At 46.5% G+C, this 26,447-nt stretch overlaps 1 protein-coding gene across 1 annotated transcript in view; it reads right to left on the bottom strand.

Moving 5' to 3' along the window:
- Positions 1 to 26,447, bottom strand: part of LOC124711493 (cytochrome P450 4C1-like) — a 187,127-nt gene that overhangs the window by 32,929 nt on the left and 127,751 nt on the right. The window contains exon 5 of the mRNA XM_047241603.1: positions 22,496 to 22,646. Within this exon, the coding sequence (XP_047097559.1) occupies positions 22,496 to 22,646 (151 nt within the window). The remainder of the gene's footprint in view (positions 1 to 22,495; positions 22,647 to 26,447) is intronic.

The raw sequence follows: 26,447 nt of genomic DNA, 5'->3' as shown, positions 1-26,447 counted from the left end.
CATCTTCTCCTTCCCGTTTCCTATATCCATTTTCTCCCACCCAACTGTCCAGCTCTACTCTCCACCCCCCCCCCCCCCTTTCTGTCCGCAGCTCGTGGTCGTGCGGTAGCGTTCTCGCTTCCCACGCTCGGGTTCCCGGGTTCGATTCCCGGCGGGGTCAGGGATGATTTTCTCTGCCTCGTGATGACTGGGTGTTCTGTGTTGTCCTTAGGTTAGTTAGGTTTAAGTAGTTCTAAGTTCTAGGGTACTGATGACCATGAATGTTAAGTCCCATAGTGCTCAGAGCCATTTGAACCCCCCCTTTCTCTGACCTTCGGTCGTGTTTATTATTATTAAGAATTCAGATTCTGTAGTGTCCGACGCACGCAGTTTAAAATTGTCAGCTCCAGGTCTGAAAACAATTTTGTCTACCGCGGAACCTCAAAATAATGTGGATACAGTTGAAACTGTATTTCTCGCGTTAAACACGCACGACACATACAGTCTAAACTTAATGCCAATGTTAAAGAGAATAATAATAGAGCTCAGGTTAACAATGAACGTAAAGGTAAAAGCTATCAGTCTCATGGTACATGAGGAATTCTTGCCCTCAGCGTTTATCAAATTATGACAGAAAAGCCTGTTCTTGTCGTGATGGCAAATGTTTCCAGTGTGGTAGGCTTCCAGGCCGTGGCCAGACAGTTTGTCTACAAGGGGGGCAGACCGGGCGCAGGGCTGCTCGCTGCTGAGTTCCAGCGAGGCTCTCAGGAAGCGCGCGCCATGTTGACAGCGGCATTACAGCCCCGCAGAGATGTTCTGCTGCAGTACACGGACACAGGAACGAACTTTCTGTCCAGTTAAGAGTGGCTCAACAGACAATTTTCAATTAGATATTGAGTCATCTGTTTCTCTTGTCAGTACAAACACATATGAAAGGATCGGTATGCAATGGCTACAGAAGCCTGCTTCTGTTTTGTTTGCATATAAAAGTCGCAAAATACCAGTACTCGGCACGTGCAGTTTGCCAGCAACTCTTCGTAACATTACAAAATGTGTTGCATATCATGTATTCAGTTCTACGAACACTGAGAACAAATTTTTCTTGGACTAGTTTGGTTTGTTCAGCCTGTGCGTGAAAGACTGCGCGTTACAAATCAGTATGTCATTGCCTCGTGCTACTGTTTGTCACTTCTGTAATAAGTAGAGCGAACTGCTTGAATCACGATTAAGAAAGAAGAAAGATTTTGAAGCGAACACTACTGTTACAGACAATGTCCAACGCGTTTTTTCAGTAAAAGGCCTGTCCTTTATGCCATCCAAGAGCAACTTTCTCAGGAACTGCAATTGTGAAAAGACAATGGAACGATACAACCCGTTCCCGCAAGTCAGTCAGCGTCCCTCTTAGTCGTTCTCAAAAAGCCATCAGGATGTTTACGTCTATGCGCTGATTTTAAAGCAACAGTAAACCCACAAATTGACGTGGATCCATGTTCTCTCCCACGACCGGAGGAATTACTGGGCTCAATGGGAAACTGCAGGTTCTTTCTCAAAACTGACTTGCATGCGGCTTACTTAGAGTTACCACTGGACGAGTAGTCAAAGCAATATTTTGTGATCAACACTAATCTGAGATTGTTGTAGTTTCGAAGATTATTATTCGGAAGTGCTGCAGCTCCTGTTATTTATTAACGGTTTCTGTAAAAGAGTCTACGACCAGTTCTGTACAAACTACCTCGATCATATTGTTTGCCGGCCGTTGTGGCCGAGCAGTTCTAGGCGCTTCAGTCCGGAACCGCGCTGCTGCTAATTCTCACTTGTCTCCATTTAGAGATCTGCCAGCAGCCTCTAACATTAAGGAGCTCCAAGCTGCCACAGGGAGGTTTACATATTACATTAAGTTCATTGCAGATGTGTTCCCTTTGTGCGGTCGAAAGAATGTCAGGGCGCACTTCAGCAGTTACAGGACACATTATCAAGTCGCCGTTTTCTGCTTCATTTTCATACAGCTAAGCTTGTTGTGTTAGCCGTGGATGCGCCTTCTTCCGGGTTTGGAACTGTGCTCTCCCATTAAATAGCTTCATCTGATAGACCCACTGCTTTCGCCTCGAAAACCCTCAACAAAGCACAGTGTAATTACAGTCAACTTGTAAAAGAGACACTCACTGTTATCTATGGTGTAACAAAGTTCCACCAATATTTGTGCGGTCGGAAGCTCTATTTGACTGCAGATCATCTGCCTTTAGCGCCTTTGTTCAATCCTTCCAATCCTGATGAGAGGTGGCCATTGTCTTCAGCAATGGCAACTCTCACTTATATTTCTAGTAATGTAACAACATTTAATGCAACTGGTCGTCGTGTTCTTCTGAGAACACGAGTTTGATCGTAATAATGTCATTTTTTGATCGTAATAGTGTCAATAAATTTACTTAGCACAGACTTACTGTTGGTGTCTGCAAACCAACACCAAGTTATAAAAGAATGATCAGAGGAATCGAACTGTTTTTATTGAATGAATGAGTTAAGAATGCCCACTGTTTCCTATATTTCCTTATCCTATTGAGTCCACAGCAGGAGGGAGAAAGAAACGAATGTCTGAAAATAATTGCAGGAAGAATGTTTGGGGAGAGAATAAGGATCGAACGATATTTAGCGATTGTGGGTGTACGACAGGGAACAACTAGTCGATAGGCAGCGATTATGGAAGCTTTGAAACTTCAGCCTTTGGCTGTAGCGAGGTGTAGGAAGGTTGGATAGTCTGCAAAACTTACGTTTCAGTCTTTGAGAAGCAAAGCGCGGGATCTTTCCCATTGTGTAGAAGGGAATTTCTGAGCTGATGATGGGTTGGGAGCCGCCCCCACCATGAGCGGTCAGGCGAGCAGAACTCTAGCGTGGGTCCGAGTCCGAACTGCTGCTGAAGACTTGGACGAGAGAGGATGCTTACCTGAGATGGGTCGAGCGATGCTCGATTTAAGTGTGGGAAATGTCCTATATTTATGTTAATGTTTTAGCATTAGGTGAACAACCTTTTTTTGCAGCTAGATGTAAAGTACTGCCGGCCGCGGTGGCCGTGCGGTTCTAGGCGCTTCAGTCCGGAACCGCGGGACTGCTACGGTCGCAGATTCGAATCTTGCCTCGGGCATGGATGTGTGTGATGTCCTTAGGTTAGTTAGGTTTAAGTAGTTCTAAGTTCTATGGGGACTGATGACCTGATATGTTAAGTTCCATAGTGCTCAGAGCCATTTGAACCATTTTTTTACTAAAGTAATATTAATATTTTGGGGGGAACGAAATTTACTTAAGTAGGCAGTGTGCAGTAGTAGGTGATGTAAAATTTTCGCTTTCCTTTGTGATAGTAATTTATAACAATTTCGCGAAGAATAATTTAATCTAATTTGTTTGAGCAAGCAATTTCATTAGGAAAAATGAAATATTTAAGTGCGTGTGGCAATTTATTTAGTTTTACACATGGCACTCACCATGTGGGGCTGATCAAGAACTTTTTAACTAGTGGATGCACGAGTGCTAGGGACCTATAGCATGTAAGTAGGAAGCGTGCTATTACATGAAATATGCGTGTGAAATTAAGTACGGTTATAAATTTTCAAATCTTGAAAGATTTAGTTACGTGGATCCTTTGTTAAGGACACGTGGTGTCTCGTGTGAAAGTGTGTGTCGAATTTTAGCAAACCAAGTGAAGATAATGCTTGCTTATTCGTGTTTATTGGAATGTAAAGCCACGTGGGGAGTTTTTCTGAATAATTAAAATTGCAAGGCGGCGAAAGAGATTAGTAAACTGATAACGTAGCCATGAATTTTGGCTGCAACAAAGTAAGTATTTCATCTTGAGTGTGTGTATTTTCTATGTGTAATTTTGGAAAGGTTTTCATATTGCAATGGGTGAATTTGTGTCGAGAGTAGGCAGCAGTACAATAGTGGCTATTAAAGTGAGTGATCAAATAGTCGCGGAAGTTAAACGCAATAATTTTGGTTTTCGGTGGAATAATTTTGAGTAGAGATAGTTACTGTATGGTGAATATCGGAACTTCTAACGGCTCGCTCCTTACGTTTCTCCTGTGTATATGTTGGTGCAGTAATAGTGTGTGCATGTTGATTAATGGATACAGTTGTGGAATATCCTTTTCCGCCGATCCAAAAGTGGGCACTTGTGGTAATAAGAGATACCATTCTGTAGGAGACCATAGTTTTAGTAACAAGTCAGATGTGTTAACGATAAATAAAGATGCAAAGCCAGATGCGTTAAATTTTACATTGTTAATAAGAAAGTCAGATGCCCTTAAATTACATTGTGGAATCTGATGCAAATTTCATGCTGTGTAAAGGTCAGTCGCGTTAATATTTGTTTAAAGAAGTGAAGTATCTGAAATGCTTAATAAACAAACCAATTTGTTCTATAAAAATTCAAATTTGAGTCGGAACGTTCTTTCTATAAGAATAGACAAACCTTTCATTATATTGTTTAGTTATCAGTTGAAAAAGAAATTTTATTTAATAATTTTAGTAAATGTTCGAATGTCAGTCATTGGGCCAAGCAGAATTTAAATAGCTTTCAAGTTAGGGCATTTATGCAAAGGTCCCGCAAATAACTCCGTTGCGCGTAGTGTTAAACTGAAGTAGTAGTGGGTACCTTGCACTGTCCCATCGTGGACAACACAAGAACTGAATTGTTGCGCTCTGATATCCTCCAGTTATCAATAAGAGTTGTTGACCAAGCCCACTGCGCACCATTCGAACTCTCGGTTGTTGCCTCAGTTACCAGACAGTACCGACGCGGCATTCGTTTCATATGGGGAATCACGTTATCATACAGGTACTCAGAATTTTCAAATTCTTCCAAGCTTTCCTTCTTGACTTGCTGCGTATTGCTGGAGCAACTGCTTCCGACCCAGCTCTTCAGGTAGTTTTGTGACACGTGCTATTTTTCGCATTGTCACACGCTATCCAGGTGTTCTGTTGCTGCGTGCAGAGAATGACGACGCACGGGCTGTGATTCACCTCTCTCTCCAGTGACAAGTTTTGTCTTTGTTGCACCGAGGTCGTTGGGAGTAATTCGCATAAGGCAGCCCACGCAACGTCAATGAACATGGCAGGGTATACACGCCCAGACAGAGAAAAGAACCTCTTGCGCTAATGCGTGGGCGGAATATCAGTCACCTCCGCCAGAACGTTTTATTGAGTGGTCACTTTCGCCTGGACCGTGGCCACGCATCCATTCGATTTTGTGGGTCCTTCCTGGAACACGCAATAAATGGTTCAAATGGATCTGAGCACTGTGGGATTTAACATCTAAGGTCATCAGTCCCCTAGAACTTAGAACTAGTTGAACCTAACTAACCTAAGGACATCACACGCCGGCCAGAGTGGCCGTGCGGTTCTAGGTGCAACAGTCTGGAGCCGAGCGACCGCTACGGTTGCAGGTTCGAATCCTGCCTCGGGCATGGATATGTCTGACGTCCTTAGCTTAGTTATTGTCAGCAGTTTTGTGCCGCCAGTGGCAAAGGCCGTGTGACTACTGCTCGTTTTCGCTCTCACAAGGGGAAGGCCTCAGACACGGCCAACCGATTCGGCTCGATTTGGCAGGTCGCTTGTGTGCAACCTAAAACGAAGGAATCTAAGATATTTTGGGTCAACACCCCCGAGTTTTGGAGAAAATCATCCCTAAAGGTTATGACGAGTAATCGACTCAAATTTGGGGGGGGGGGGGGGGAGGGGGGGCGATAGATAATTGTAAATAGAGGATTTTTCATCACCAGGTATATGGCCCTAAAATGCATACTTTTCCAGAAATCGAGGTAAGAAACTTTTACAACTGCTGCTTCTGTACCCACATGGTAAACGCTTTTCGCCGACAGCACGGACAGCGCAATGGCCGAGGTAATTGACTGGGAATCGGAGAACCCGGGTACGAATCTCGAAGTAACCTCGAGGATGTTCTTCTTTTCGTTTGTATTTTTCCATATCTCAATTGATAGGGATAGGAGGGTTAATAAGGTAAGTAAATCAATAAGGAATGATAATAATAGGGCACGCAAATAAATTTCTCCAGCTCACTTTACAATGGCTCTTCCAGTCACTGTTGCGTGTCCTCACTTTTCTTCGAACAACTAGATGGATGGGACTTGTCATATAAACATTCGAAACAAATATACTCACGGCACCAAGAACATCTAATGAATGCAATCTTTCGACAGCTACACTGTTCCTTCCGAAGAGTCGGCGGAAAACAAACTCGGTTTACATTTAAAAATATGTCTTTTTCGGGAATTAATTTTGATATGTACCACGCATACTATATCATTAAAATCGGTGCTGACATTTGGTTATGAATTATGCTGTAAATAGTTATTGCATCCGTGCGGTTGTGCAATTCCCGCTTGGTTTCCAGTAGCACACTGCAATTCTGAAGCCTGCAAATAAACTTTTTAACCTGGTGATAGAAATAAACATCACACGGCTGGAATACAGGTGTGCATTTTGGCGGTATTACTTTTACTGTGCACGTCGGCTGACACTTGCCATCTATAAACATTGTGTCATATATTGTAGTTTTAATTTGTCCGCTCCAGGAATCCAATATTAGACAAAACTTGTTATCAAAAACGTATGGTTTTAAAACATTCTCAAGAAATGTTCTGTAAAACGCTCTCGTCAGTTTCCCGGATTTGGAGCAGGTAATGTAAAAATTGTTCAACGCGTCGGTTAATCGATTGACCTCTTCTATAGCCCGAGGACCAGATGTAACATTCGTTTCTTGTAAACACAGGGAAACGTTAGGCAACACTTTTCCAGAGGCTGTGATGGCATATTGTGCCGTGTACGAATGTGTTCGTTTGTTTTTACTACCAACTGCGACAAGGTTTCGTTTTTCTCCCTTATGCGATAGCGTGCGTCGAATGTTCACCTGATACTCGCATCCTGTTTGATCGGTGTTGATCACATAATCACGATTAAAACCGGTCATAAGTGACGCCGTTTGGGTGCTGAAAAGAGCCGCCACTTTCTGTGTATCTTCTATATTTTGTACCTCCTTATGAGAGGCGTATTTAGTGACGTGCCGTTGACGAATTTTATACTCCGATTTGAAATTTCTTGACCAAGATAACGATGCAGCTGACGTAAAATCCTTGTTGGCCGTATGTTGAAGCGCTGCATCTGCAGCCCCCTCCTAAGTATTCTCGTTGTTACATTCTCGTTACGACAACGAGATTCGACAAATCGGTCGTATGTCCACTTACTTATCGCCTGGTATTTGTCGTATCTTGTCCCTCCTTTATCGATATCACTTTCCCACAACTTCAAGTCCTTCTTCTTTTTCAGGGCTGTTGCTCCATTCTTTTGCAGTGTTTGTAAGTTCCAATTTGGATAATTCCTGGGTAGCGCTACGGCCTTTACTTTTACTTAAAGGGATATAGCGCCGTAGTTCAATCGTTTAGTAACCGGTTCGTAATGCTCATCGGGAACAGATGAAGCACATATTCCCAGGGACGTGGAGATTTCCAAAGTGTTATGACCATTTTGCGATTCACTAGTCGGAATATCTTCCACTGAATAACCTTCTGCTTCGTCTTCATGGTATAGTCAATGGTTCAAATGGCTCTGAGCACTATGGGACTTAACATCTGTGGTCATCCCCTAGAAGTTAGAACTACTTAAACCTAACTAACCTAAGGACATCACACACATCCATGCCCGAGGCAGGATTCGAACCTGCGGCCGTAGCGGAAACGCGGTTCCACACTGAAGCGCCTAGAACCGCACGGCCACACAGGCCGGCTCGTGGTATAGTACTTCAGTATCAACAAAAGTCATTTCGTTCGTCAGCTCCAAAAATCGCTCAACAATAGCCGTTCCTATCAATCTGGAACGCCGAGAAACAGAACTGTCTGCTTCCGGCAGTGCATTGATAATGCATCTGTCTTGCTGCACTTTTACAAACCAAAACACAGTGTCGGTAACTTCCCGCTTGCCATCGTCTGTGACAGGCTCCCAACTATATATTACAGCGCTAGTCGAAGGGTGTACATCCTCCATTATTCAGATTATGCACCTGAAAGATATGACACAACAAACAATAACTAGTTGCTAGGCATAAACAGACGAGCTAATTACTACAAACTACATATAGTACTTACGGAAGAACATTGTATTCATTCACAAAACGTATTTCATTCGGCGCATTAACGATGGAAAAACCAGTACATGTATCCGCGAGATACAACTCTTTCCGATTGACTTCTGTAAGGCTCGTGCTGGACACCTTCACTCTTCCAGGTTCACGACTATGATATGACGAAGAGGCAACCGGGACAACATAACTCTCCCCGTGTGCATTCTATCCCGTGCCTCACTGTAAACAAGCGTCGCGCGGTTGGCTATCTGTGATCCTGATTGATTTACTTACTTTAATAACCGTCCTATTCCTATCAATTGAGATGCGGAAAAATACAAACGAAAAGAATAACATCCGCTAGGTTTCTTCGAGATACGAACCCGGGTTCTTCAATTGGCTGCCAGTGACCTTGGCCGTAGCGCTATCGGCGCTGTCGGCGAAAAGCGTTTACCATGTGGGTACAGAAGCGGCAGTTGTAAAAGTTTATTTCCTTGATTTCTGGAAAAGTTTGCGTTTGCGGACAACACACCTGATGATGAAAAATGCTCTGTTTACAATTATCTATTGATCCCTCCAATTTTGAGTCGATTGCTCCTCATAACGCTTAGGGGTGCTTTTCTCAAAGTTGTGGGGATGTTGACCCAAAATATCTTAAAGTCCTTCGTTTTATTTTGTACGCAAGCGACCTACCAAATCTGAGCCGAATCGGTTGGCCATTAACAGACGAGCTCATTACTACAAACTACATACAGTAGTCGTCTTATGTTACAGAAGAACACTTTATTCATTGACTAAACCTATTTCATTCGGCGCATTAACGATACATGTATCCGCGAGGTTCACAGCAGACTAATGACGGAAAACAACTCTTTTCGATTGACTTCTATAAGGCTCATGCTGGACACCTCCACTCTTCCAGGTTCACAACTATGATATGAGGAAGAGGCAACCGGGACAACATAGCTCTCCTCGCGTGCATTCTGTCCCGTGCCTCGTTGTAAACAAGCGTCGCACGGTTGGCTATCTGTGATCCTCCGTGAGGAATTCGCAGCACTCTACTCGGAGTTGTTTTCATGTGACAAGGCTTAAAAGTTTAATACTTTACTAACTCACGACGTTTGGGAAATTAGTTTGCCTCATTATTATCATTCCTTATTGATTTACTTACCTTATTAACCCTCCTATGCTTATAAACTGAGATATGGAAAAATGCAAACGAAAACAATAACATCCGCTAGGTTTCTTCGAAATCCGAACCCGGGTTTTCCGATTCCCAGCCAGTTACCTTGGCCGTTGCGCTGTCGGCGAAAAGCGTTTACCATGTGGGTACAGAAGCGGCAGTTCTAAGAGTTTATTAGCACGACTTCTGGAAAAGTAAGCGTTTTCGGATCAAATACCTGATGATGACAAATGCTCTATTTACAATTATCTATCGACCCCCCCCCCCCCCCAATTTTGAGTCGATTACTCGTCACAACCTTTAGGGATGATTTTCTCAAAAACGCGGGGGTGTTGACCCAAAATATCTTAGATTCCTTCGTTTTAGGTTGCACACAAGTAACCTGCCAAATCTGAGCCAAATCGGTTGGCCGTGTCTGAGGCCTTCCCCTTATCAGTCTAACAGTGAAGGTGAACAGGTCACTGAAATGTTCAAAAGTCACGTGGAGAAACATCATTCCCCACACAAACTGGAGCAATCCTTAAAGTTTTTTCTTTCAGCCTACTGCTCCTTGCCACGTGACGGAGGCCGGCCGAAGTGGCCGTGCGGTTAAAGGCGCTGCAGTCTGGAACCGCGAGACCGCTACGGTCGCAGGTTCGAATCCTGCCTCAGGCATGGATGTTTGTGATGTCCTTAGGTTAGTTAGGTTTAACTAGTTCTAAGTTCTAGGGGACTAATGACCTCAGCAGTTGAGTCCCATAGTGCTCAGAGCCATTCTTTTTAACGTGACGGAAAGTCGCCAGCAGAATTACTGCAAGATCGTCGTCACTATACCCCATCGCGTCTTCCGTGGCCACAGCCGAAGCAATTCGTTCCGCCAGGTTAGACAAAATTTCAGCTGCAGGATGAAGTCTTCTTTAGAGTTTTGGACAAGAAATAGCGTTGGGAGCACGGTGTCATCACAGAGGTCTCGGGACGTTCATTTCGCACCGTTCAAGGTTCCGTCAGGCTGCATCGCTGTCAGTAGCATCAGCTGCAGTGCTCTTGTGTCAGTGAGTATGGCTCAGTACACCCGGCACGCCGCTGGGGTCTGCGACAGCAGCCGTCCCCACCTCCCCGCCTGTTGCAGCTGCTGCCGTGCCGGGTGGTGCGAATCGAGATCGACGTCCTGCCACCGCCGCACTCGCTGACCTCACTGACGCTGGCGCCCGTCCTCAGGTCTGAGGCGGTGTCCACGTAGGCACTGTCCCTGGACAGCCATCACACCACCCCATGACTTCCACTTGCTGGCGACCCGACCACAGCGTCTGTCTCACTGGACGCAGGCATGCAGCCATGTGGCTGGTTTTCCGGCCAGAATTCCTCAGCACTCGCAAGGTAGACACCGGTGTGTGGACAAGGAGCTGCCATCAACTGTTGTTCCACTCCTTATCTCCTCAAGTACACTATGTGATCAAAAGTATCTGGACACCTGGCTGCAAATGACTTACAAGTTCGTGGCGCCCTCCATCGATAATACTGGAATTCAATATGGTCTTGGCCCATCCTCAGCCTTGATGTCAGCTTCCACTCTCGCAGGCATACGTCCAATCCGGTACTGGAAGGTTTCTTGGGGAATGGCAGCCCATTCTTCACGGAGTGTTGCACCGAGGAGAGGTATCGATGTCGGTTGGTGAGGCCTGGCACGAAGTTGGCCTTCCAAAACATTCCAGAGGTGTTCTATAGGATGCAGGTCAGGACTCTGTGCAGGCCAGATCATTACAGAGATGTTATTGTCGTGTAACCACTCAGCCACAGGCTGTGCATTAAGAAGAGGTGCTCGATCGTGTTGAAAGATGCAATCACCATCCCCGAATTGCTCTTCAATAGTCGGAAGCAAGATGCTTAAAACATCAGTGTAGGCCTGTCCTGTGATAGTGCCACGCAAAACAACGAGGTCTGCAAGCCCTCTCCATGAAAAACATGACCACACCATAAGACCAACACCTCCGAATTTTATTCTTGGCACTACACACGCTGGCAGAAGACTTTCACCGGGCATACGCCATATCGACACCCTGTCATTGGATCGCCACATTGTGTACCGCGATTCGTCACGCCACACAACGGTTTTCCACTGTTCAATCATCCAATGTTTACGCTCCTTACACCAAGCGAGGCGTCGTGTGGCATTTACCAGCATGATGTGTGGCTTATGAACAGCCACTCAACCATTAAATCCAAGTTTTCTCACCTCCGGTCTAACTGTCATAGCACCCGCAGCGGATCCTGATGCAGTTTGGAATTTCTTTGTGATGGTGTGGATAGATGTCCGCCTATTACACATTACGATCCTCTTCAACTGTCGGTGGTCTCTGTCAGTCAACAGACGAGGTCGGCCTATACTCTTTTGTGCTGTACGTGTCCCTTCACATTTCCACTTCACTATCACATCGGAAGCAGTGGACCTAGGGATGTTTAGGAGTGTGGAAATCTCGCGTACAGTCGTATGACACAAGTGACACCCAATCCCCTGACCACATTCGAAATCTGTGAGTTCCGCGGAGCGCCCCATTCTGCCTAATGACTACTGAGGTCGCTGATGTGGAGTACGTGGCAATGCACCTAATATGAAAAACGTATGTTTTTGGGGGTGTCCGGATACTTTTGACCACATAGTGTATGTCTGCATTCAGGCCTTCCCCCTCCCCGTCGTCGTCACGTGGGACAGCACTACACGACGGTGGAGTGGAGATCAGGCGGGGAGGAATGTGGGGTCGTCCGATGGAGGAGATCCTGTGGCAAAGTTGGTTTGTCGCGACAGAATCACAAATAGCCACAGTCAGTGAAACACGCAATGACAAATTAGAGATGATGGCGTAGACACCCCTCTCAGGAGATCCCTACGCCACTGCTGCAGAATGATTACTTACATCAGAGCGAGTGCTGCTCAGCCTACTCTGCAGTCATCACTGAAGATGTCGGATTCGTCTCACTACACAGCCAGCAGTGCGGAAGTTACGAAGGTGAGTCAAATGAAAACCTTAAATATTTTTTTAAATTGTTATTTGTTGTGCAGAAGTGGTACAAAGCTGAATCACTTTTAAACATAATCTCCCCCACATCAATGCAAGTCCTCCAGTGCTTACAAAGTGCATAAATTCCTTTAGAAGAAAATTCTTTTGGTAGTCCGTGCAACCACTCATGCATCGCGTGGCGTACCTCTTCATCAAAACGGAACTTCTTTCCTCCCATTGCGTCTCTGAGTGGTCCAAACATATGGAAATCACTTGGGGCAAGGTCTGGTGAGTATGGTGGATGAGGAAGACACTCGAAATGCAGGTCTGTGATTGTTGCAACTGTTGTAAGGGCAGTGTGGGGCCTTGGAGTGTCATGTTGCAAAAGGACACCTGCTGACAGCAATACACGTTGCTTTGATTTGATTGCAGGCTGCAGATGATTTTTTAGGAGATCTGTGTATGATGCACTGGCGACAGTTTTTTTTGTTATGGTTTTAGGGCGCAAAACTGCTACGGTCATTACCGCCCGGTCTGTGCCTTAGGAAAAGGTAAAAAAACGAAACTGGAAACCAGCAGCAATGGGAACGAAACTAAAAAATTGGAGAAACTAAAAACAGAAGGAAAGCTTAAAAAACCAGTACAGAAAGGGGTTGCTTGTCCCCAAAAAGAGCTTCAAATGACTGACGTCATCTCACTGGCACCAATAAACTCGAGAACGCGATCGGCTGAGCGCGTGTCATCTGCTAAAATGGACGATGTATCAGGCGACAGCTGTAGACGGGCGCGTAACGGAGTAAAATAGGGGCACTCAATTAAAAGGTGTCTTACCGTTCACAGCTGAGAGCAGTGGGGACAGAGTGGGGGAGGATCGCCGCCTAAAAGATGTCGATGGCTAAAAAGACAGTGCCCTATCCGGAGTCTAGTTAAAATTACCTCCTCCCGACGACGCGCTCGGGAGGAAGAGGTCCAAGCACAGGGAAGAGCTTTAACGTCCCGCAATTTATTATTGGGAAGTGTCGACCAATGCGCGTGCCATAAAAGAGCAACACGACGACATAAAAAACTCCGCAGATCGGCGAAGGGAATCGTGCGAATAGCTGACTGAAGAAGAGAGACTGCAGCCTTGGCCACTATATCGGCCGCCTCATTTCCACCGATACCAACACGTCCTGAGATCCAGAGGAACGCCACCGAGACGCCCCCCAAGTGGAGCAAGTGGAGGCAGTCCTGAATCCGGTGGACCAGAGGGTGGACAGGGTCGAGAGCTTGGAGACTGAGGAGAGAGCTGAGAGAATCTGTATCCGCTGATGGCGACGGATGTATTGGACAGCCTGGAGAACAGCGTAAAGCTCCGCAGTATAAACCCAACACTGGTCGGGGAGCCGAAATCGATTTGGGGTGTCGCCAACAATATAGGCACTCCATACACCAAACGATGTTTTTGAGCCATCAGTGTAAATAAATGTGGCTTCCTTCATTGTGCGCAGAGAGCAGCAAATGCCCGACGATAAACAAGTGAAGAGGTACCATCCTTGGGAAACTGACAAAGGTCACGGAGCAGGCAGGTCAGGGGCCGGAGCCAAGGCGGTGCTGTACCCCAAGCTGTCAAGAAGGTTTTAGGAAAGCGGAAGGAAAGAGAATGGTTGACGGAAGCGGACTCCCGGTGATAGTAGGGAGGAATGGCGGCCTGCGTACCCTACATCAAAGGAGGCGTCGAAAAAAATGTCATGGGCCGGATTAGTAGGCATGGAAGGCAGATTGCCAGCATAACGACTCAGAAGCACAGCTCGCCGGTTGGACAGCGGAGGTTCAGCAGTCTCAGCATAAAGGCTTTCCACAGGCCTGGTGTAAAAAGCTCCAGACACTAAACGTAACCCACGGTGGTGGATAGCGTCGAGACGACGAAGAATAGACGGCCGAGCAGAGGAGTAAACTATGCTTCCATAGTCCAATTTCGAGCGCACTAAGGCGCGATAGAGGCGGAGAAGGACCACTCGGTCCGCTCCCCAGGAGGTACCATTCAGGACACGGAGGGTGTTGAGGGATCACAGACAGCGAGCCGAAAAATAGGAAACGTGGGAGGACCAGCACAGTTTTCTGTCAATCATACGACCCAAGAATTTAGCGACGTCCGTTGACAGGTCCTAGATGTAAGGAAGGCGGAAGAAACTCCGTACGACGCCAAAAATTAACACAAACGGTCTTACTTGGAGAAAAGCGGAAGCCTGTTTCGATGCGCCAAGAGTAGAGGCGATCGAGACAGCCTTGAAGACGTCGTTCAAGAAGGCTAGTCCGTTGACAGCTGTAGTAGATCGCAAAATCGTCCACAAAGAGGGAGCCCGAAACATCAGGAAGGAGGCAATCCATAATTGGATTTATAGCAATGGCAAACAGTACAACACTTAGCACGGAGCCCTGGGGTACCCCGTTTTCTTGGGAGAAAGTACGGAAGAGAGTAGTGTTCACCCGCACCCTAAATGTGCGCTCTGCCATAAATTCGCGAAGAAAAAGGGGCAGCCGACCTCGAAAGCCCCAAGAGAACAGTGTACGGAGGATGCCTGTCCTCCAACAGGTATCGTATGCTCTCTCCAGATCAAAAAAATTGCTACTGTCTGGCGTTTCCGGAGAAAATTGTCCATGATATAAGTGGAGAGAGCAACAAGATGGTCAACTGCAGAACGATGCTTTCGGAAACCGTATTGGGCAGGTGTTAAAAGACTGCAGGACTCCAGCCACCAGGCTAAACGGCAATTCACCATACGCTCCAAAACCTTACATACACTACTCGTGAGAGAAATGGGGCAATTGCTAGAGGGGAGATGCTTGTCCTTTCCGGGTTTCGGAACAGGAACGACGATAGCTTCCGGCCATCGTCTGGGGAAAGTACTGTCGGTCCAAATTCGATTATAAAGGCGAAGGAGGTAACGCAGACTATGGTATGATAAATGCAGCAACATGTGGACGTGGATACCATCCGGTCCTGGGGCGGAGGAGCGAGAAGAGAGAGTGTATGTTGGAGTTCCCGCATGGAGAAAACAGTATTGTAGCTTTCGCGATTTTGAGAGGAGAAAGCAAGAGGTTGCACTTCCACTGCACGTTTCTTCGGGAGAAAAATTGGCGGGTAATTTGAAGAAATCTCAGCAAAGTATTGACCCAATGAGTTAGAAATTGCGACGGGATCCATTAATGTATCATGCGCGACAGTGAGCCCAGAGACCGGGGAGAAACTAGGCGCGCCAGATAACCGTCGAAGCCGACTCCAAACTTCCGAGGAGGGAGTGAAGGTGTTAAATGAGCTAGTAAAGAATTGCCAGCTGGCCTTCTTGCTATCGCGGACGACGCGACGGCATCGCGCACGGAATAGTTTATAGCGGATACAGTTGGCCAAAGTAGGATGATATCTGAAAACGCGGAGAGCACGTCGCCGCTCACGTATTGCATCACGGCATGCCTCGTTCCACCAAGGAACTGGGGGGCGTCGGGGCAAATCGGAGGTGCGAGGTATTGAACGTTCCACAGCTGTAAGAATAATTTCCGTAATATGAGTGACCTCATCGTCGACGCTAGGAAAGTGACGGTCATCGAATGTCGCTAGAGACGAAAAAAGTGTCCAATCGGCTTGGGCAAACTTCCAGTGTCTCGGGCGCACATATGGCAGTTGTGGCTGCAATCGAAGGACACACGGAAAGTGGTCACTCGAGTGTGTATCAGCAAGGGCGAACCATTCGAAGCGCCGAGCTAGCGGAACAGTACCGACCGAAAGTTCCAAATGAGAGAAATTTGTCGTGGAGGCAGACAAAAATGTAGGGTCCCCGGTGTTGAGGCAAACAAGATCCGCTTGGTGGAAGACTATCAATAGTGAGCCACGCGGACAAGGATGCGGAGATCCCCAAAGCGGGTGGTGGGCATTGAAGTCCCCAACCAGCAAATAGGGGGGTGGAAGCTGACCAAGAAGATGAAGGAGATCAGCTCGTGCCATTGGTGTGGACGATGGAATGTATACAGTACAAAGAGAGAAGGTGTAGCCAGAAAGGGAAAGACGGACAGCGACAGCTTGGAAGGAAGTGTTTAAGTGGATTGGGTGATAATGGAGAGTATCATGGAGAAGAATCATGAGTCCTCCATGGGCTGGAGTGCCTTCAACAGAGGGGAGATCTAATCGGACTAACTGAAAATGGGGGAAAACAAAGCGGTGGTGGGGACGCAGCTTTGTTTCCTGAAGACAGATGATGACCGGCGAGTAGGATCGTAAGAGGATCGACAATTCATCCCGATTGACTCGAATGCCGTGGATATTCCAATGGATAATTGACATAGGGTGACAGAAAATGGAAGAATGTGACCAAGGTTGCCCTCAACTCAACGACTGCTCAGAGCTTGCGAACGGCATTCAGTCGAAGGCAGAAGATCCTGATCCATCGGTTGTGCAGGAGCAGCTCCTGCCACCAGCGATCGGCCGGTTGATCGGCCGCCAGCAGTGCGCCTCGGCGACACAGAAGACGGCCGAGGGCGGCTACCGCCAGGTGGTGCTGTAGATGAGACACGCCATGGCGGAGAAGGAGAGGAACTGGGTTTCTTATTAGCCCTCTTGGAAACAGGATGTTTAGATGAAGGAGGAACGAATGGTTGTGAAGATGGGGAACGTAAAAAAATCTTCACAAGTAGGCTCTTTTTTGGAAGTCCAGGTGTCTGACTTTTGGGCTCGAGATTTTGCAGAACCCGATGAAGGGTGAGCCATAGAGTGAGCAGGCGAGAGTGGGGAGGTTGAACGGGCGATCTTTGCGCTGGCCGATCTGACGACCGTGGCACTAAAGGTGAGATCACAAGTCTGCGTGGCTGCCTCCTTTGGTGGCCGAGGAGAGGCAAGGACAGTGCTGTATTTACCTGTCTGAGGCACAGTGGGCTTTCGATTGCCGAATAATTTTCGAGCAGCAAAGGTCGACACCTTTTCCTTCACTCTGATTTCCTGAATGAGCTTTTCGTCTTTAAAAATGGGGCAATCTCTAGAGGAAGCAGCATGGTCATCCATACAGTTGATGCAACGAGGGGACAGAGGTGGACAAGCACCCTCATGGGCATCCTTGCCACACATAACACATTTGGCCAGATTGGAACAGGACTGGCTGGTATGATTGAACCGCTGACATCGATAGCAATGCATAGGGTTCGGGATGTGAGGGCGAACGGAAATTATCTCGTGGCCCGCTTTTATTTTCAATGGGAGTTGAACTCTGTCAAATGTCAAGAAGACAGTACGGGTTGGAACGATGTTTGTGTCAACCCTTTTCATGACTCTATGAACAGCCGTTACGCCCTGGTCAGACAGGTAGTGTTGGATTTCCTCGTCGGACAATCCGTCGAGGGAGGGTGTATAAACGACTCCTCGTGAGGAATTTAAAGTATGGTGCGCTTCCACCCGGACAGGGAAGGTGTGGAGCAGTGAAGTACGCAGAAATTTTTGTGCCTGGAGGGCACTGACTGTTCCTAACAACAAGGTGCCATTTCGTAACCGGGAACAAGACTTTACAGGACCTGCAATTGCGCCGATACCTTTCTGAATAATGAAAGGGTTGACCATGGAGAAGTCTTGACCGTCGTCAGACCGAGAAACAACAAGGAACTGTGGCAACGATGGAAGAACTGTCTGTGGCTGAGACTCATTGAACTTATGATGAGGAAACCATTGCGGAAGTATCCCCCACGATACCGGCGTCTCCGATGGCGCGCTCCTCCCTTGTGGGGGCCTTCTCTGAGGGCACTCCCGACTTAGGTGATTGTTCACACCTCAGGTCACTTCTCCTGAGAAACGGATGGAGGGACCAATCGGCACTTTCGGAGGGTATCAACTCGGGTAATCACCCCTCCCTGGGCCTGGCCTTTACCAGGGGGTACATACGTGTCCTACCTGTCTACCCGGGGCGGGGAATTACGCGTTACCCCGTCACCGGCTATGCACGGGAATGCGTGGGTGGGCCTTCAGACATGCACAGGGAGGAAAAAAGGGAAAGGGAGGAACAAAGAATGGGAAAGGAAAGAAGAGAGGTCTCAAACGCTGCAGCGGAGAAAAGGGTAAAGAGAAGAGGTAAGGAAAAGAGAAGGACAAAAGAAGGACAAAGACTTGCAAGCAGAGAAAGCGAAGAATGTTTTACATTTTCGAGCGTCTGTCTCTGGATGTAGGCACAAAACATACTCCCAGAGGGGGACAAAGGGAAGGAAAGAGGCAGAGGTGAGGGGGGGGGGGCGAAGATGGGGGATGGGTAAGGATGCGGAAAAGGAAGGTATGCAGCCCAGAAAGGAAGGAGGGCCACATTAGCTCGGGGTCCCGTGCTCGCTACGCACGTATCCACAAAAGAGTTGTGGACCCCCTGGGGGGACTGGTGACAGTGGTCCCTCTAGGCATGTAATGCTCCAAAATGACGCCTTTTTCGTCCCAAAAGAGGGTCAGCATAACCTTCCCTGCTGATGGTTCTGTTCGAAACTTTTTTGGTTTTGGTGATGAGGAATGGCGCCATTCCTTGATCGCTCTCTTCGTTTCCGCTTGGTGGAAGTGAACCCAGGTATCGTCCCCAGTAACGATTCTTGCAAGGAAGACATCACCTTCTCGTTCAAAGCGCCGAAGAAGTTCTTCACAAGCATCAACACATCGTTCTCTCATTTCAGGAGTCAGCTGCCGTGGCACCCATCTTGCAGACACTTTGTGAAACTGGAGCACATCATGCACAGTGTGGTGTGCTGACCCATGAGTAAACATGCTGCAATGTCATTCAGTGCCACTCGGCGGTTTTCCTTCACTATGGCTTCAACTGCTGCAATGTTCTGTGGAGTGACAACTCGTTGTGCCTGACCTGGACAAGGTGCATCTTCCACTTATGTCACACCATTTGCGAACTTCCTACGCCATTATTAGACTTGCTGCTGTGACAAACATGCGTCACCGTACTGAACCTTCATTCGTCGATTAATTTCAATAGGTGTCACACCTTCAGTACGCAAAAACCGAATAACAGAACGGTGTTCTTACCTTACCTACCTTTATACTGATACTGCGACAGTATGTGTGAATCTGCACTATGCTGCCATCTAGAGGCCATTCTGCACGCCGTTTGTAGCACGCTTATCAACTTACAGGATAACGGCGCGAAATTTCGATTTGTTATTGCAAGTTTAAGGTTTTCATTTGACTCACCCTCGATTAGATGGAACTGTGTAGCGAAATTTATAGTTGATTGTACTTTGAGAGAAGGCACTGTTGTCTTGTACTGTAACAAGTGATAAGAAAGTGTTCAGTGACAGAATCAAATAATGGTACACATGACATTCCTGCAGAGAGAAATTGTTGCAAAGTTAAGTGTTTGGCGTAGTTCATGTTGTGGGGTGGCAGGAGAGCCAACAACGTGATATTAGAGGAAGCCGAAAGGCACGCTCACGCAGGCTGGCGTGAGGTCTGGAACAGGACAAGGAAATTAGACTTTAGAAAAAAGGACGTAGCTGGTGGAATACTTAACTTTAATCCATTAATGATGAGCGTTGCTCTTGACGGTACGTGATTACAGTATCAATAGTAACTGGTACTGGCGCCTTGCTAGGTCGTAGCAAATGACGTAGCTGAAGGCTATGCTAACTATCGTCTCGGCAAATGAGAGCGTATTTTGTCAGTGAACCATCGCTAGCAAAGTCGGCTGTACAACTGGGGCGAGTGCTAGGAAGTGTCTCTAGACCTGCCGTGTGGTGGCGCTCGGTCTGCAATCACTGATAGTGCCGACACGCGGGTCCGACATATACTAACGGACCGCGGCCGATTTAAAGGCTACCACCTAGCAAGCGTGTTGTCTGGCGGTGACACCACAGTTCAAGTTATAATAAAGTGATCAACCATTGTGTGTGTGTTGTAGTGTCATTTCGGTCTTCTTCAGGAGAAAATCTCAGAACCCACCAGAGCGCCAACAAGCCTTTTTCTTTTGGCACAACAGTGAGGCTGCATTGGAGCCCAGCACCTGTCACGGTATGGGTTGGCATTGGCTACACAACGCGACCTCCTCTGGTTCACGAGCTGTTAATTTGGACAGCAACCTTTACAGTGCTCACTTGTCACGGTCAATGGCCGGGCCCTCTCTTCACGGTCTGCGCGGTGTTCTCTTTCAACAAGATGCAGACAGTGCCCCGATGCAGACAGTGATCGGCTGTTGCCCTGACCACGGTTGGAAAGCATCCAGTCACAGACTGCCGGGCGAGCAACATGCCACCACGCGGCAGCCACTCTCGCACAGTGTCGAAGCAGCGTCGAGTGGGTAACCGGTGCCTGGCGTCCGATCTGAGTTCGACCCGACGTCCAGCGACACTATAGTTGAATTCTTTTATCTTGGCGGCTCGCGCATGCCCGCCCAGACGCGGGAGATTGCTGCGTTGCCAGTTGCACACGACGCACGCGCCAAGAGAAGCAGCGCCGTACTATAGTATAGTTCGCAAGCTTACGTTTAGGGGGGAGCGCGCAGTTTATGAAGTAAAGCCACCACGGCCGCATTAACCCTTTCGCTGCTACAAAGACGTGCTCCCTGCATTCCGCGCTGTGCGCGATTTTGTCATCACTGCACAGCTCGCCGCCTGTGCAGACACATGGAGTTCCGACTGCTTTGACACACTTATCATACCATCTCACAAAAAGCATTTGGCCCAAAAATTTGATTTTTACACATCCTCTTGACTGATACCCTCCCCCCCTATAATAGACTTAATTCTGTTTCGATGTTCAACGCAGTTACTGTGCAGCATTAAATGTAGCAAACCATTGCACGAAATTTTCAAATGTTTGCAGAGGTAAAAGTCCATAGTGTATCCTTTCCGTATGGTCGATTTTAGTTGCCACAATGTTGGGAATGAACTGTGGACAAGATATCTAAGTTCCTTATCAAATTTACTGTATAACAATGTCTCATTTAATTTAAGTACCAGATAGGTGTCGTATGTAATATTGGGAAATATTCCATCTTCAGCGATTGTAATAAAAGTTTTATTTATACCAGAGTTATTTCGCTTTTTTCTAAAACGTTCTGATTAAACCAAAGTTGGCAAAGTACACGAAACTGAATTGTAGACGTAATAAAACATAGAAACTAAAATATATTGTCAGTGAGGTGCAGTGCGGAAACAATGTGTGTTTGTCACAACGGATAGCAAATACTTACCAAAACATAGATCAGTCGACGAAAACATTGAATACGATGTTGCCAAAGCAGCGAAGCAAAGAATTGAGTCAATCAAGAAGCTCGGCAACGTACGAGCCGAAATTCTGCTCTAAATAATACTTTTGATACTGTCGCAAAACAATATATCTCAATGTGAATAGTAAAACAGCGACTGCGGAAGACAAGAAATACAAACAAAACAGATAACATGAATAGTGTATGTGTGCCTTTTCACTGTTTTTAATCGCTGTGAAAAGAAATATTGGAGGACAAAATTAGAAAAACCGAAAACTTATTACGATTATAATGAAGAGTCAACAGACTAGAAATTTCAAAAAATTACATTCAAACGAATAAAATTCATGAAGTAAGACACTTCGATATTGTTTTTCAATAGAGAAAACATTGAGCACTAATCAAGGTTTGAACTCAGAACCAATCACATAGCAGCCAAACATCTTAACCATTAGGCTAACGCAGCTTGTCATTCAACAGAACTCCTGGAGGACTCTAAAACATCAGGCCAAATACCGACAAACATTGTTGGTCTGATTATGAATTATTCACGTTTCGTCGAAGTACAATAGGAAATAAAGAATTACTGCTGTTCTTTATTGCGAAAAAGCGGTTGGTGAGAATGATACAAACACCTTTCCTTGCTATCGCCTGAATTAGGAGGCTTATTGCTTGTTTGGTTTAATTAAGTAATAGAATGTGAAGCAGTTGGTACAAAGAATGCTTTTTCCAAGCTTTCTATAAAAGAAAGTCTGCTATCAAGACATTGCTTTTGTTCAATTACTTTATTTATGACTGAACATTTCTGAAACTGGAGACACTCGTCCGTGCTCTGCACTGCAGTCGAGCTCTGGCAACGTCGTTCTCTGTTCATTGGTTGACTGTGTTTTGTGACGTCAGATGCGGAGAACGAACCTAAACTCGGCCGCCGTCGTAAATGACGCGCACTATAGAGCCACTGGTGGCTGTTGTGCGTAGCCCCCAGAACCGCGCGCCCTCGCCACTGTGCCACAGCGGGGCGGCCGCCACTCACCTGCGGGTGGAGCGCCAGCAGCTGCAGGGTGAAGCAGAGCGCCGCCTCCGTGGCGGGCTGGCCCACCAGCAGCAGCGAGGCCAGCTCCTCGCTCACCAGCCGGCGGTCCTCGGTCGCGGCCAGCAGCTGCTCCAGCGCCGACCCGGGCAGCCTGCGGGCACACCGGCAGGTCACCACACTGGTCCAGCCCCAACACTGTCTCCAGAGTCGGCTGTCTGAGAGTTTCACCATTCATTGGGAGTCAGGCAAGGTGACAGCCTCTTGCGCCTGCTCTTCAGTTGGGTATTGGAGAAGATCACACTAGTCAACAGCCATATTGCATCTGGAGTATGATACATCAACTACTACTGTAAGGTGGCAACGGCCTTGCACCTTACATGAATCCATTTAACGCGACACTTTAGGTTTTGTTAGAGTAATACTCTAAATTACGGTGTAGGAAAGCTATGTGGAAATGCATCGGCACGCGAGAATTCCGCGATTTTGTAATAATAAGATTTTGCGGAAAGGCAGTACGCGAGACAGAGCTCGGCTACCTCCCCACCTAGCCGCCGAAGGCCACAGCCTGACGGTATGAATGGTGAACTGGGGGATTTCTGTAATCCGCTTAGAGAGGCCACAGCGGTCGCCAACCTCTGAAGGACGTGCGGCTGCAGGTTTCGAGTGTTACGAAAACAGAGCAGTGGATAGCTGGACGGGCTTTCCTGTGCGTGCTCTCGCCTGTGTCCCACTAATTTTACGCCTTCGAGTAACTCGAGTGGGGCAGGCCAGGAGCTCCGAATAACAAACTTTCAATGCAAGAATCTGTGTTCGCTACGACGGGGAATCATGCCGGGAAAATCTCGAGTGGTCTCTTGGGAGAAAACTTCCAGTAAACGTGTTATTGCCCACAGCTGTGGTTCTTCCCAGCCGGCGGGGGCGGAGTTTACTTGTGAAATTTTGTAGAAATAAAAGAATGGTGGAAAAGAGTTCTGTTCCCAGGCTGTACATTGGTCGGCACTGGCAAACTGGGTACTTTGAGAGCTTCTAGTGATGTGATTCGCTCGGTAAGAGTTGAGGGGAGAAAACAAAGGTGAAGAGGATCTTGCTGGATTCTCGGTAAAGGTCTTCCGTTCTGGGCTCTCGTACTGAGAGGACGTTAGCCAAGTCGTCTCCCGTCTTGGTTTTTTCGTTCTGAGTGGACGTTAGCCGCACCAGCTCTTTGCTGCCGGGAAGATCGTTGCAAATAGAGAATTTTATGGACAACAGTCTGTTGTCCGAATAGTGTAGGAGTGTACTTTCCCAGACGCCACACGCCAAACGCACAGCCGCGCCGTCGCCGTCGGAGACCGCCGCTGAAACAGGAACATTACGGTGAGATGGCTCCCGCTTCGGCCTGTGTTAGGAGTAACGTTAAATAGTTGGATCACGTGCAGTTGCTGTTTCCACAAGGTTTCACGGTACTTTGGGATGTAGTGGTTCTTCGTATTTTACGTTTTGTGTCGATGTCCGTCGGTCAGCCAAGTTATAAGAGATCGCGTTTTGGATCAATTTTAACACAGTTCACTGGCAATGCCAGTCAGGAGGATAATTTGTAAATTGTTCATTGTGTTTAATTCAGCATTGATCGGAACGTTATAATAAAATTATTTCAGTAGTTGATCCTGAAGTCACCCTTTTGCGTTATTTTACTTTTGTGTATGTGTTTGATGCCATTGAACACTCTTAGTGTTCATGATCGTTCATGTTTGGAAGTAAAAACAGGTGTGATTCATCGTCAACGCTACCACCGCAGATTAATTAGGGGTGACAGGGACACATTTAAATCTAGCGTTATCCATTTTTGCGTGCAGTTCCAGTCCCAATTTCTCTGTAAGTTGTTTGACAGGGGCGAACACACGCAAACATCGGACAAGCAACGGGTGGGGTGTTACACTACGTATTTTGGTGTGAAGAATCTGAATATACCTTTCAAAATGTTCTGGCATGTACCATTTTCGAGTTTTTAAGGTTTTTTATTTTTAATATTGAGTATTTCGCTTTTTGCTGTTCTGTTTCGATGTGTAATTGTTTGTTTTTGATTTGCAGAGGAGAGCTAGAAGATCTACAGATCGTCAGTAAATGGTTGGTGTGGTAATCCAGTGGTGTGAAAGATATCCTCAGTGATTGTTTCCTGTAAAAGACAGTGCACACTTTTTGTGTTTAAAACTTACACTAAGAAAAATGGCAACTAGTAGATCTCGTTGCTCTCTAAACCACCCTGACAACTTTTGTTGTGTGTGTGGGAAATTCACTCCAAAAGTCCAAAGAAAACCAATCACTGATTTCGTTAAGAAGGCATGTAAATTGTATTTTGATTGTACTGTTGGAGATCAAAATAAAAATTTTGCACCTTATATTGCCTGCATAACCTGTACTACAACTTTAACTGAGTGGTTGAAAGGAAAACGCCGAGCCATGCCATTCGCTATTCCGATGGTGTGATGTGAGCCTAATGACCTTTATTCAAACTGTTACTTCTGTCTTACAAACGTTTCAGGACACTCAAGCAAAACTAGACATAAAATGAAGTATCCAAATGTATCTTCAGTGCATCTGCCTGTGCCCCATGGCTGGCCAGGGTGGCCGAGCGGTTCTAGGCGCTTCAGTCTGGAACCGTGCGACCGCTATGGTGGCAGGTTCGAGTCCTGCCTCGGGCATGGATATGTGTGATGTCCTTAGGTTAGTTAGGTTTAAGTAGTTCTAAGTTCTAGGGAACTGATGACCTCAGAAGTTAAGTCCCATAGTGCTCAGAGCCATTTTGTACCTGTTCCTGTCTATAACTTGAAAGCCACTTCTAGCTCCAGGGACAAAAATTTCCTGTTCCAGATCAAGAAGTGAATCCTTCGCTCAGTATTTCGATATGCAGAATTCAGTGTGTGTGTGTGTAGAAATGTCAATGGTCTGATGATGCAGCTAGGTGTACAACATAATCCACAGGAGTGGCGACTATTTATTGACTCCAGTAAAACCATCTTGAACGCAGTACTACTGCATAACGGCAATGCATTTCCATTGGTACCTTCGGCTTACGCAGTAGACATGAAAGAATCTGATGAAACCATGGCTTTGCTGCTAGAGGCAATCAAATATAAGGATCACGAATGGTAGCTTTGCTGTGATTTAAAAGTTGTTTCACTCCTTACAGGTTTACAGGCTGAATTCACGAAATACTGCTGCTTTTTCAGCCTTCGGGTCAGCCATGACACCAAGAACCACTATGCAGTCAAGGAATGGCCCATGAGGAACTCATATGTTCCTGGAAACGTAAATGTGAACAATACCCCAGTGTTTGAGCCCAATAAAATCATCTTGCCTCCCCTTCATATCACGTTGGGCCTTATCAAGAACTTTGTAAAAGCTCTGGATAAGGAAGGTGAGGCCTTCAATCACTTAAAAGAAAAGTTTCCCAAACAAGTGAGGCAAAGCTGAAAGAGGGTATATATGTTGGACCACAAATAAGAAAATTGCTGAAAGATCCAACCTTTGATACCAAACTCACAGATATCCAATTCTCTGCTTGGTCTTCTTTTAAAGCAATTGTGAAGGGCTTTTTGGGTATCAGAAGAGACAAACACTATGTTACCATTGTGAATGATCTGTTGGACAACTATAAGAACATGGGGTGTAGAATGTCGCTTAAAATTCACTTTTTAAATTCTCACCTTGATTTCTTCCCAGAAAACTTGGGAGCCGTGAGCGATGAGCATGGTGAATGGTTTCACCAAGAAATTCTTACCGTGGAACACCGTTATCAAGGCCATTGGAACCCTTTGATGATGGATGACTACTGCTGGGGTCTTGTTAGAGAGAGTGATGAAACGGCAAACAAAAGAAGAGCTCCGTCGTCGCATTTTTCAAAAACCAAAGACGATTAAAGGTGCGAATATCTTCTGAACTAATTCGGACCTTTTATTGGCGTCATGTCCGTACG

This window comes from Schistocerca piceifrons, chromosome 8 (genome assembly GCF_021461385.2).
Source record: "Schistocerca piceifrons isolate TAMUIC-IGC-003096 chromosome 8, iqSchPice1.1, whole genome shotgun sequence".
NCBI lineage: Eukaryota > Metazoa > Arthropoda > Insecta > Orthoptera > Acrididae > Schistocerca > Schistocerca piceifrons.
The sequence above is the reverse complement of the archived record's forward strand: the minus strand, read 5'-3'. Positions and strand labels throughout refer to the sequence as shown.